Raw genomic sequence first — 14113 nt, forward strand, 5'->3', positions numbered from 1 at the left:
GGCCAACAGTTCACAGTAGAAATGAGTAACAGAAATGAAGAGATGTATTGCTTTAAAGAGGACCTATTATGCTTTTGTGCTTTTCCTTTTCCTTCAGTGTGTTATATTAACAGTCTCACGGCAGGTTGAGAAATCATCATGAAATTAAATCTATTTGATTAGTGTACATAGTACAGAGACACGAATTTCACTTTTTTTTTCGTGACGCTCAGCACGACTTTCAACAACACGTGACACGTGTCAATTTATGCTCCAGTCTTTTCAAAATAAAACGACTTAGTTAGGTTTAGGAAAGGATCGATTTGCGTAGGCCTAGGCAACAAAACTACTTAGTTAGGTGCCGTAACTTAAGTACGGAAGTTCCGTGACAAAAACTACTTAGTTAGCTTTAGAAAAAGATTGTGGTTTGGGTTAAAATAACTCTGAAAGTGCCGTAACTTAGGTTACGTGGCAAATAAATCAACTTTGACTTTCACACGGGACACGAACACCGGTCTCCTGGCCGAAAGTCTTTTGGATTTCCCACCCATTCACCCCTACGCAGTGTTCGCCGCTCTTTATACTTCCCGGTTCACAATTATGTGAATTACATACAAAGTGATTTTCACGAACTGCTGTGCGATTGGGCTGGTTATATAGTTTTTTTGTGCATGTAAAAGGTCTGCAAAGTTACAAAGCCCAACTTCCATGCCAAAGGGAGTTACTCTCTCCCTCAGAAACACTACTCCCGAACAGCCTGAAACGCCTCGCTTGAAGTGCTGCCTTTTCTTCTGTAACTTGGCGATGTCACCAAGTAACACATTTGAATAGCGGCTAGTTTTGCACGCCCTCAAACTAATCTCGTTAAAGCGGAGCTGGAGCAGAGTCCGAAGAGTTTGGTTCGGTTGACCAATCACAACATTGGGCCAGCTGACCAATCAGGTCAAATACAAGTATGCAAATCCTGAAAATAAGCTTAATAGGTCCTCTTTAATGTCCATAAACAGCTGAGCATCACTTCTTCAAGTCAGACATTTGTCTATCATATTGCCTTTATTGTAGACTTTTTTGTTTACAGTAGGAGTCATGAGTTGTACATTTTACTGGACCGTCATCTGAGAGTATAAAGAGGAAAACTGCATTTTTATTTTTCAAAAAGTGCTTACAGTGTCGTAATTTTGCGCTGTCCCTATGGATTACAGGACCGTCGCTTCAGTGATGAAATTGACAAGCTGACAGGGTACAAAACCAAGTCACTCTTGTGCATGCCCATTCGCAACAGTGATGGAGAGATCATTGGAGTTGCTCAGGCCATCAACAAGACTTCAAGTGGAGAGCTCTTCACTGAAGATGATGAAAAGGTAATTTCATTATTATATTATGCGAGTATAAGTGCTGGGTGCTATCATAATCTATCTAGCTATCAATACGAGTCCCACTGCTTGCTTGGCATGTGCAGAATATATCAAGATGATTGTGTTGGTTTTTTATTTTTTTTATTCCAATACGTTATCTTGACTTACAACTAGTCATTATCATCTCTGTCCTTGGGTATACAATGTGTTTTCTGCACATGTAAAAGGTAGACTTCCAAAAACCCACAGAGTTTTTGTTTGTCTGAATCAATCGACTTTATCAAACAGCTAAAAATAATATTTGAGGCAGTCTCAGTTCATTTCTAATTTGTGTATAAATAGAATTGCTACTTAAGGGGCAGTAAGTCACATTGGTTTGGTAATTTAGCTCAGCAATTGTATATCCTGTTAGTCTGATGGTTTTTGTGTTCATATATTGGGGTAAATTAATATGGATGAAATCACACCTTTATAATGCTTACATACTAGTGATTCATTTGAAGAAATCAATAACCATATTGCCACATGGTTTTATGGTAATACTGTAGTTTGGTCTCAATTTGCAACAGGGCACTAGGGATAACAATGGTGGTAGGTTGGTCCACAGAGCAAGAACATTTTGTGCAGACATCATCGTTCGGACTCTTGATCCTGTGACTTTTCCTCTAGCGCCACCACAAGGACTTTTTGGGGTTCATGTAAAATGTCTGTTTTCAGTTATCCAGTGAAATGTACCTCATTGATTAGCACACAATTTGATACAGACATTCATGGTTCCCAGAGATGTATCCTAATCACTTCGATGATCCTCTGACTGGCTTGAAATTTTTTGTTCAAATTAAAATGTTTCAGCGACTGTTGGATGAATTGCAATTAAATTGGGTGGCTGAAGACATTAAGTTTCCCCACTGGATGACATAATAACTTTAGTGATACCCTGACTTTTCCTCAAGTGCCATCATCAGATTTCAAGTTGTCCAATATTTTGGTTTATGAACAAATACCTACAAAATAAATTTCGGTAAATGACATTCCTATCAGCATAACTAGCAAATATTAGCATGCTAACTAACCCTTCAGTAAGACTGTGAGCATGGTAAACATTACCTGCTAACCATAAGCATGTTAACCTATTATGCTTTTGTGCTTTTTCCCTTTCCTTTAGTGTGTTATATAATATATAATTATACATGTTTTGTGCATCTAAAAGGTCTGCAAAATTATAGAGTCCAAAGTCCACGCTAAAGGGAGTTACTCTCCCCCAGCTCAAACAGAGCGTTTCAGACAAAGGGTGAAAAGAGGTGCTGCAGCTCAGCCGGTACGAGAAAAGTAAAGCTTTTTTTGAACATTAAAGCATGTAAACATATTTTAGTAGAAACCCAAAATACATGTATGCACCTAATAATAAATCTAATAGGTCCTCTTTAACATTGTCATTGTAAGCATGTTGTCATGTTAGCCGAGCTGCTAGCATGGCTTCAGACTCAGTCTTGTTATTGTTGTGAAATCTAGTGTAGAGGAAAGAATAGGCCTGAAGTAAAATGCTCACGGGCTTCATGATTCATGTGTGGCATTTCAGGGATGTTACTCAGTTTTTTTAAAGGCAAATACTGTTATGTGGTGTTAGTGGTACACAAGCATAGCAGGGCTGTAGTGATGTCATTTTTGATTGCTGTCAATGTTGTTATTCTCACGAGTTTATAATAGCAGATAAAACAAGATGGATTTTCTGAAGTAAAAAGAGGATTGTTACCTGCCAGCATTGAACATGCTATGGGACATTTCATTCATTTTGGGCGATTTGTCGGTTAGGGGAACCCTTTTGTGGCCTGATGCTCAGACTGACTTTTTCATTTTGTTTCTACTTTGTTATTTGAATTGCTGAACTACTTTTACATCTGTCTTTTCCTCTGGCATCCTTTCTTTATATTTGACAAGCACTGCATATCTGTTGTCTGATAAACAGCAGGTGATGTTTGCACTTTATCTGTTTGTTTCTGTGTCCAAGCTGAATGTAAAACTAACATTTATTATTTGAAGAATTCCTCCAGCTCAGTCTGACGTGTAGCATATTTGCCCCGAGTCCGAGTCTCAGCGCTCAATTTCTAGCTAGGTCATAGCTTGTCTCTCAGCATCCACATTTTTCCCGAGGCAGTATCTTCCAAAGGGCCAGGGCCCTGTTGTAGTGTCACCAAGAATAACAGCTTTATATAAGCTGTTCAGAATCTCCAATTGGTTAGCGCTTTACTTTTATGCTTAGTGGGACAGCCAGAGTGTCTTTCAATTAGATTTCACCACTTATGCGATTTTTTGTCTTGTTTTGACTGTTCCAGTGGAGCTGCTCAATGGCCAACAGATCAGACTTGTACTTCCAGGTGTGAATGTGTGTCGTGTACCTGTGTGTACAGGATAGAAATGGAGAGACGTTGATGAGCTGTCCACAGATATTCTGTTTTCGATCAGACGTATGATCCAAGAGGAGTGAAGCTTGCTCTTAGATGACTGCTGTGCCATTGTGGATCAGCTCAGTCTGTTAAGAGATCAGTCAAGTTGGCAGCTGCAATAAACACAAAGACACAAATGTTAGTGAATGAATATAATATACAAGTATAATATGTCAAAGCAGTAGGTGGGGTGTTCCATCTCACACACTCGCACTGATCCAGATAGATCTTCGGTTTCTGAATGAATGTTTATTTGGCTTATTACCACCGTCAGAGAGGCACGAGGAGCACGTGTTCAGTCCATCAGCACACATGAATAGATGTAACAGAAAGGCGGTGACAAGCCGACACACTGACTTGTTCTCTTATTGCAGCTGCGAGCCCCTAAAGGGGAGAAGAGATGAAACATGAAAGCACAGAGCTCGCTGTGCTTTTGTTTTAGGGTTAGATTTCCACTGCAATGGACTATAGTTTTTTTTATTTATATGTTTTTCTCCCTTGCTTTAACTCTATTGTCAAAATTACATCCTTTGTTCATAATAGATGCAGATTAGGAATTCCTTTTTTTCTTTCTGATGTTTTGAGTTCGCTTCACATTGCATTAACGTCACACTAATGCTCGGGATGGCTACAGCTGAATTAGTAATGAAATGCAATGCTGGCGTCAGAGAACACAGTAAGCTCCCTGCACAGCACAGCACAGCTGCAGCTCTGCTTTTATGGGAGACCTTGTAATAAGAAAATGTATCACACTTTTCAAAGCATGAGATAATAGCAGACGTCATTAGAGACTTTAGTGTGGCTTTATTACAACAAATCTTGTTCTCTATGTACTGAAGATATTTAAACATATTATATGGCTGGTTTTAAATTCCACGCTGCCTTAATTGTGTTGTGTTGATACGCTGCAGGATGGGAGTCCTTTGGGGGGGCTTGGATAATGGTTCATCACATGAATAATTGTATTGTCTCATTATCTTCTGGAATATTGACTTAATTGAAGTGTATAAGCTGACCTCATCTTGCTATCTCGACATCTTGCGTCATTATCTTGATTTCGCTTTTCTTTCACTTTGCATGTCTTTTTATACATTTTTTTTATTCAGGTAGACATTTTCATGAATTTTCTCTTAATAAAATGTGAGTCCCCCCCATGTAGGTTCCATTTGCCAATATAGTTGAACATCTGTGTGAGTCGATTGTCAAATAGCATTCTCACCTCACCGCTGTGTTCCCTCTGGCTGCCAAACTCCCCATCAAATTGCCTCCAAGCAATACTCTAATAACCACTTTAACACAATTGTCCCAATGTAAATTTAGAGCTAAAGAAGAGAGAACACAATTTCTGCTCCGAGCCACATGTTTTTAATACGTTCCTGCAGGATATCAGATCAAATCGGATTTATACAGCGCATCGTACCAAATTGGTTCCTTACATAGTTCTTTATATAACAGCAAAATGTCACGAAAATCCACTTAAATCAAGAGAAAATAATAAAGAGGACAATGGCAACGACATTTGCAATATGAAGGTTTTGCAAGATAATGGCTTGAATTGAACTCTAAGCTGGCTAAGTGAGTCTCAACCTCAGTATTGACTGCTTGTCTGTTGTCCTTTTCTTTTGCTATTGCCCTGTTTTAAGAAATTAAAGGGGTGCTTTTATGACAATTTGGGTTCCTTGATTTGGAGCAAGTGCTCAACCAGTAAACATTTTAACTGCATAGTTTTACTTGGGTTATTTGCAGTCCGATGCAACAGTCATTTTTCATTTGTAAAGCGATAAAGAGGGCATTTTGTTTCAACATGAAAAAATACAATGACCTAAAACTGCGCCCTGGGGGATGCCAAAGCAGGATGTTCACACTAGAGTTGCAACTATTAATCGATTAGTTGTCAACTATTAAATGAATCGCCAACGATTTTGATAATCGATTAATTCGTTTGGGTAATTCTTTAAGAAAAAAATCATAAATCAAATTTCTTTGCTCCTCTATGACAGTAAACTGAATATCTTTGAGTCGTGGACAAAACAAGACATGAGGACGTCATCTTGGGCTTTGGGAAACTGACATTTTTCACCATTTCCTGACATTTTATAGACCAAACAGCTAATCAATCAATCGAGCAAATAATCGACAATGAAAATATTCGTTAGTTGCAGCCCTTATTCACACCTACTGCAACAAATTGTGATATCTGAATGGACAACTCTCACGACAAGTAAACACAAACCGATACAGAACAAAAGCAGACATGGACAGACATTTGGCAGATGATGGTTATTGGTTGTCTTCATTAGAGCCATTAGTCTGCATATAGGATAGCATGGATGTTTGGTAATTTGAATCAACAAAAGTATGTGGGTCCAACAGATAAAATGTGTGACAGTGTAACTGTATAATGAAAGAGCATTTTCAGGAAGTTTAAAGTGAAGACTAAAAAATGCAATGATTCAAACACTGATCGTTACACAAAGGTACAAACCATTTCAACTCCTAACATGAAAACACCAAACTTTGACCCACTTAGATCTGATCCCAACTGTGTTGTAAAAAACTAAATCCACATCTGAGTTCAACTTTCAAATCAACCAAAAGGCAAGAGCTGGGTGTGATTGTGAAGTTAGTCCCTGCCTTTGTCTCTGAATGAAAGCCTAATAAGAAAAGAATAAGATACGATACTAAGTATGATTTTATTTATTTTACTTTTAATGGTAGCAGCTGCAAAAATCCAGTATTGACTGGTTTCTACCTCTTTGTAAATGAAATCTAAATGAAATCGACTGAAATGTACTTTCCTTTCTTTGTGTACACCTGAAAGATGGCCGTATAGTAAAATAGTATAACACCAGATCAGTGATCACGTGAGCCTCAATAACCTGGTTTGATTTGTGCCACTACTCTATAATGTAACGGCTGTGACTGTGGCTCGCTGCCCACTGAGCAGTTCCTTGCAGAAAATCAGAGTAATTACTGCCAGTTTGGGCTTGAAGCAATGATCATTATAAGGGGTAAGGTCTGTAACCATTCAACAAACAGTGCAAGTGATTTTCTTTTTTCTCAATGGAGATTTTAGTATTTTGCAGTTTGCTGTGGCCTTCAAGGGTAGTCACAATTTCTGGAAGATGGAGACTTTCAAAACACAGTCTTAACAAAAATACAGCAGCAAGGGAATTCTACAGTTTAGCTCAGTTTAGTTCACTGCAATTTAATTAATCCCACTTTGGAAATATAAAGGAAACAATTAATACAAAAAGAAATACAGGAAATCCAATGCAGAGACAAAATAAGTCAAGAAAGAAACATACTCAAGTCAAATAGCGTAATTGTTGAGGAGATATATACATAAATATTCAAGATTCTATTTACAAAATTAACACAGTTTACAGTTTAATGCAACTATTGTTTTTATCCAGCCTTCATAAAACTATTATTAATTAAACCAATCTCTGTCTTTATATCTGACACAGACCACATTTAGCTGCTCAAATTTCTGAGTGGGACACAAAGTTTCCCTCATTGATTCAATTTCCACGTCTTTAACTTGCAAATAAGCCCCTAACTGTCGCAATAAGCACGGTGACACTACGCTCAACTGTTGATTAGTAAATTCATTCGTTACGTAATTCTTAATCATTGATGCCATTTGATTACGCAAATTTTCTCAGACGCGAAATTGGGGGTGTAAACAACCTTGTATCACTGCCAAACGTGGTGGCAGTACTTATTATGTTAATCGGGTACCGCTGATGCTTTAAGTCAACCATCCCAGAGTCTGATAAAAACAATTAGATTACTGAAATTAAACTATTTGCGTAGCTCTGAGTGCTGATCTGTGTTGCTTTGTGACATTGTACTGTTATTTTAAAATGCACCCATTTAGATTATACTGAATTTGAAGACTACTGTACAGTTCATCTTTTAAAAGAAAGATTTCTTTTTAGCTTTTGTATGAACTTGTTTACAAAGTACGAGAAAACCTAAAAGGAGTGACTGTTAGAAATGTTTCATATCTAGTTTTTCACGCATTTATAATGGAAACAAGAATATTCATCTGAGGAGCAATGAGTGTTAAAGACTTGATCTGTCTTGATGTTACTGCACTGATGCAACAACCGCTGCTGAGTTGTTGTGACCTCACTTTGCTCCGGGTGTTTTTCCATGTAGCAGCTATGTGTAGATCACTTTAATTATTTATGGATAATAGTTATTGAGCAGCACTCGCGGTGTGGTACAGTGTTTATTAGCTGTGTTATATTAGTGTCATAAATTACAGCCAGTCAGTTCAGCATATTTCAACTGCTAAATATGGTTGTATGAAATTTTACTTTGTAAATCCTATGGTGTCATAAAGGGAGTAAACAGAAACATGAAGTGTCTTTTATTACATGGTATTCATTTTACTATTTATGCAGCTAATAATATAACAGTGACTTGCTTTGTAAAATGTATTGGAGTGTAGATTCCTGTTGCATAAATATTTGATATCACCTTCAAAAGAAGCAATCATTGCTAAGTGTATTTGCAAAACTGCTATGCGCTTTGCTGACAGAAGCTAGGGAGTCCCATATGAGATCAGAGAAAATGGAGAGCTTCATTTTTTATTCCTGAGTACAATTATTGGCAAAACAGCAATGGCTTCACCTTACCACACATGCAAAGTGAACACAGCAACTAGTAGTTGTTATGGAGAGAGGAAAGTGGAAAGAAAGAATGTGTTGTAATTTCCCTTGGCTTGCCTCATATGAAATTCCAGTTGTGGAAGCGTAAGTCATTGAGGTTAGAGGAACCGACTGTCCCCGAGGCCTTGGCCAGTTAGTTTCGTTATTAAACCACTCTTTACTGGTCAGTCCACAGGTCTCTAGGCAAAAACGTCTTGTTTGTAATGCAACCTTGTATAATGGCCTGCCTGACAGAATGTAATTAGAGAGAGCAGTGCTTTTCCTGGGTTTGCCTGTAGATCCATAGCCAGATCCCTGAAGTCCTGCTCGCTAATGAATCTGCTCCTGCTGCGACTATTGATGGCCTCCGCCTTTCTGGAAGATCATTATTAGAGAATTCCATAGGACGGCTGAAATAGCATTATGTATGAGCTTATTTGCTCGGCATCATCTGTTTTCCGTGTCTGAAAACAATTGCGCGAGGTGCTTGATTATGTATAATGACTGAATGAAGTGCATGAAGTTAATGTACTCATTAGCATGACAGAGTAATATTTCATATCGCGTCATGATTAGAATTGTTCTTAATTTGGTGATTTAATTTGCATTTAGCATAAAGAGTATCATAATATGCACATCAGGGCGACATGCCAGAGCAGGAGAATTACATTTTTTTATTATAGTATTGTTTGATTTAATTTATTTGATGATTAAAAAAACACAACACTATAACCATAGACTGTATATAAGAAGTGGACATAGTCACCGTGACGTCACCCATTGGTTCGTGGACTGACGTTTTGAAGCTTCGAGTTCGGCATTTGTTTTTTTTTGCAATAATTAACTCATGAACTGAAAACACACTGTGAAAGGGTAAAGTTGTAAGACGAAAACACGGACAACTCCCAGACCAGTGGTAGCGACCTGTCAATCACTAGGTAGCCACGCCCTAAAGCATACCCTTCTTTATTCACTAATTGACTCTAAATGGGACCATAATTTACTAAATGAACATCATGCTGTATTGAAGAAGACTTAAAACTAGTGATTGAGACCATAAACTCATGTTTACAATGTTTACTGAGGTAATAAATCAAGTGAGAATTAGGCTCATTTTCTCATAGACTTCTATACAATCTGACTTCTTTTTGCAACCAGAGGAGTCGCCCCCTGCTGGCTGTTAGAAAGAATGCAAGTTTAAGGCACTTTCGCATTGGCTTCACTTCTCAGACCTCGGAGGTAGCCCACTGGCTATAACTCTGAACAATCAGTGAGGATAAAAACACAACAATTGACCACTTTGTGGTCCTCCAAAAATATAACAAACAACACAAAACAAAACTGTAAAACCAGTCAAACACACATACATTCAACAGAAAAGCTTGTATGTTTCAAGTGCTCTTGATAAGATCTGGCAGATGAGGATTTGTAGCCTGATTTATATGTATAAACATGTACACTTTTCCCTCATTCTTGAGTCTCTCTTTAGTATAAACAATCCATTCTTGCTAGAGTCATGTTCTTTAGATTCACATGGCCATACTACCAAATATGAACTATAGATTGAGAAATTAAAGCTATATAGCTAATCCAGGAGAGCTGTTTAATTGTAAAGAGAAATTATAGCAATTAGTGCAGGGTTTCTCAACCTTTTCCAGCCTGCGTTGCCATTTTTAGGTCTCTAATTATCATGACCCCAGCAATTAGAGATGTCAAATTGTCATGTGATGAATTGTAAGAGCACTGAAGAAGCTCCAAATGTATTGTACTGGAATATTAATATATTTTAAAAACATGTTTTATATATTTTACTAAAGCATATCAAACAAATAAATACCCAATATTACTCTATTAATTTCCTGAATATCCAACTGCATGTGACGTCGCTCCACATGGGGTCCCTAACTCAACTTGTGGACTACCTAGAAAATATCTTTTGAGTAGGCACAAGCTTCCCAGATATCAACACAGCGCTATAGGATTCTGTTCTGTACATGTTCATTTGTGGCTGATGAGTAACTGATGCATTATCTTTTCTAAAAGGTGAAAGCGATATATCCCTGTATCAGCGGCCACAGCTGAGTAACTTCCCATTCATGTATTGTTGTAGCGTCCCTACCCTCAGGTCGCGCTGAAGGCTGGTAAATATTAGTGGGTTTGTTGTACCGGTTGTGTTGTTTACACAGCAGCCAGATGCTAAAGATAGATAACTAAACAAAGAGGCAGAGTAAGGAAGCACACAACCTAAATTCTATTGATTCCATGTTACAGGGCCGAGTGTCTCTCAGATAAGGCTAATTGTTAGTCGTATAGAATTCAACCCGTTTTCACATCACAGCTGTCTGAACAGCACGTCTCTGCGTGCTGCGTAGTGGTTTTCATTATGAATCAACAGCGGTGAGGTTAAAAAAAGAAATGTAGTACAATTCCAAACTAGTAAGACGTTGATTTGATTTCGGGATACATATTAAATAAAGTCATTAGGCCACATCAAGTGATTGCATTATTTATGGGGAGAAAAATATGAATGAAATAAGGTATTTATGTTTTCAGCCCGAGGCACAGTAAGTCAGACTATTCAGTCAAATGGTAAAATGTCAGTTGGATTGATTTATTTGTCCTAGCAAGTAATGATGTCGATGAAAGGCCATTTCTTATTTGTTCCAATTCGAAAGTTTTTCTCAGATGAAAATATTACTCACTTTTTCTTTTCATTTGCTTTCTTTTACAAATAGCTTTAATTTTATAGCTGGTTCTAAAATTGGCTACAACATTAAAGATGCCCTGCTGGGTTTCTCTGTCGGTGTTTACAGTCAGTGTTTCTCTCCAAAGCACTTTGTGTGTATCCTTGAGCTCTAACAAATGTATTGAATGCATTTCCTTCCTCATAAAATATTTGAAAAGCAGATTTTTTTTTTTAAATCCTACATTGATTACCAGCCACCAGTCTTCTTCTTCTTCACTGCCTTTAATTAGCTCATTTCTATGCTTCTATGCGCAGTAGTGCCACCTGTAGATGAGTGGAGTACAGTGAAACCATAGGCAGTACTGAGTGTATTGACAGTCAAAGTGGTGACCACATTGTACTCATAGACTGTAAATAACAAGTGGACGTAGTCACCGTGACGTCAGCCATTGGTTTGTGGACTGCTTCTTTTGAAGCCTCGAGTTTGGCATTTTGGCCATTGCCATCTTGTTTTTTTGCAACCAGTATGAGACACAAGAGGGTGGAGCTAAGTACAACCGAACGCGACCAAAAAGGTTATAATAACCTTCATGAACTGAAAACACACTGTGAAAGGGTTAAAGTTGTAAGACGAAAACACATACAACTCCCATACCGGACAACGCCATGGCAGCGACCTGTCATTAACAAGGTAGCCACACCCTAAAGCATCCCCTGCTTTATGGTCTATTTGACTCTAAATGGGACCATAATTTACTAAATGAACATCATGCTGTATTGAAGAAGACTTGAAACTAGTGATTGAGACCATAAACTCATGTTTACAATGTTTAATGAGGTAATAAATCAAGTGAGAAGTAGGGTCATTTTCTCATAGACTTCTATACAATCAGACTTCTTTTTGCAACCAGAGGAGTCGCCCCCTGCTGGCTATTAGAGAGAATGCAAGTTTAAGGCACTTCCTCATTGGCTTCACTTTTCAGATACAGAGGAAGCCCACTGATTGTACCTTTAAAGATATTTGAAAAAAAACTTTATGGGCAGCTCAAAAGAAATGTATGTTTATATTAGCAGTCATTTTGTGGCATCGGGGACCATGTTTGGTACAACCCTGTTTTTCTGTTCAATATGTCCACAGGTGCTGCAGATGTACCTGCCTTTCTGTGGTATTGCCATCACCAATGCCCAACTCTTCGGCGCCTCAAGGAAGGAGTATGACAGGAGTCGGGTAAGGACAATAAACCCTCCCATCCCTGGGATCAGCATTACTTCCTCCCCCCTGATGCTGACATTGAGGCGGAGTATTGATCAGCAGCGGCCCACTCGCTGCCACTGCAGTGGGGATCACAGAGCAGCATGCAGCCCCTGCATGGTCTCTGGATCTGTAGTGGTGGGGGATGGGCCTGTACAGACTGGGGCCTGGTCCATGATCTAAATCGCCTAGGGAATGTTAACAGATGCACTAATTCATGTCACACATTGATCTGTGATGGAAGAGAGGACATAATGAGAACACAGCTCAGCGAATGGAGGAGAGAAATGAGGAGAGCTCCCATATGATTTTTATGAGCTTGTGTATGAAATTGGATTGGCACCGCCTTAGATAAAGGGCCTAATTTACTTTTATTGGGAAAACTGATCATGTTATATCATCCTGTTGTTTTATGGTTAAAGGATAATCATAACAATAATTGTGCTCTAACAGCTGAGCGAGGCAAAACATATTCATCTGAAGCGGGTTTCACAGCAGCGTGTGGTTCAGATTGTTGGGAATAATGGCAGTGGTGTCTTTTTCTGGTGTTCAGGCCCTCTTGGAGGTAGTCAACGACCTGTTTGAAGAGCAGACTGACCTGGAGAAGATTGTCAGGAAGATCATGCACCGTGCACAGACATTGCTAAAGTGCGAGCGCTGCTCTGTTCAGTTGCTGGAAGACATTGAGTCACCGGTACTGTTTTTTCATTCCTCTGCTGTGTATGTGTCTGTACATTTATGCATGTCTGTTCTCTCTCTCTCTCTGCCTCTACTTTAATCAGCAAGTACTGTGAGCCTCCATGCAAGTCTTCCAAAAGCTTAAACCTGCAGTAGGCAGAATATTTTGGCATCATTTGGCAAAGATTCCATAATAACCTTTCAGCATATTGTAATTCAAGTGTTTTGAGAGAGACTTCTGCACCTCCTCATGACTCTGTTTTCAGGCTTTAAAAAATCTAGCTCGTAACGGGAAACTTTGGCCAATCACAGGTCATTTATGAGAGAGCGTTCCTATTGAGCTTTCCTATTGGCTGTGCTCTGGCTGGTGGGCGGTGCTTGGTATTCTCTCAACTGATCTCAACATGGCTGCCGGGTCACAAACTTTCTCGTTTTACAGCTAAACAGTACACTACAAGATGTTTCTGAAAACATTTGAGGCGAGAAATAAGCATTACAGTAACAGAATATCGATTCATATTTGATCAGCGCTGCCTAGTTTGACCGTTTGATCGGAGTTCACGAGTGATTGACAGCTGATCAGAGACGACTGCTGGACAGCCGACTCCAGCTTGGCTCTGATTGGTTGTTTTCCTCCGGTCTGTGAAATCTTGCAGATGCCATTAGGAGCACCGGAGGACACAGAAGCACATGATTTATTTCAGATTACCTGTCTCATGCACTACTGTCAGGATATAGTGACCGTTTAATATAAAATAACTTTTTTTTAAAATCATATTTGCTCCATTTCTACCCACTGCAGCTTTAAGTGATTTCTTTTTTCTCAAATCTTTCAGGTGGTGAAGTTCACCACGTCGTTTGAGCTACTGTCCCCTAAGTGTAGTGCAGACATTGAATGCAGGTATGTATGTTTCAGTGTTAAAATCTAATGAAAAACATAGCTTTGCCCTCCTTTTTTCCACATTTCTCATCATATGTCAACCTGTGTTTGCCTCTGGCGCCACAGCACCTGTAAATTCTGCACGGAGCCTTGTTTGACTCTGTAGAGCTTCCATCAA

The 14113-nt window shown here is 38.8% G+C and overlaps 1 protein-coding gene across 1 annotated transcript in view; it reads left to right on the forward strand.

The window, feature by feature from the left end:
• Positions 1-14113, forward strand: part of pde11a (phosphodiesterase 11a) — a 45308-nt gene that overhangs the window by 2442 nt on the left and 28753 nt on the right. The window contains exons 2-5 of the mRNA XM_074659231.1: positions 1182-1340; positions 12264-12353; positions 12931-13071; positions 13892-13956. Of these exons, the coding sequence (XP_074515332.1) occupies positions 1182-1340; positions 12264-12353; positions 12931-13071; positions 13892-13956 (455 nt within the window). The remainder of the gene's footprint in view (positions 1-1181; positions 1341-12263; positions 12354-12930; positions 13072-13891; positions 13957-14113) is intronic.

Source organism: Sebastes fasciatus, chromosome 14, assembly GCF_043250625.1.
Source record: "Sebastes fasciatus isolate fSebFas1 chromosome 14, fSebFas1.pri, whole genome shotgun sequence".
In the NCBI taxonomy this organism is placed as follows: domain Eukaryota; kingdom Metazoa; phylum Chordata; class Actinopteri; order Perciformes; family Sebastidae; genus Sebastes; species Sebastes fasciatus.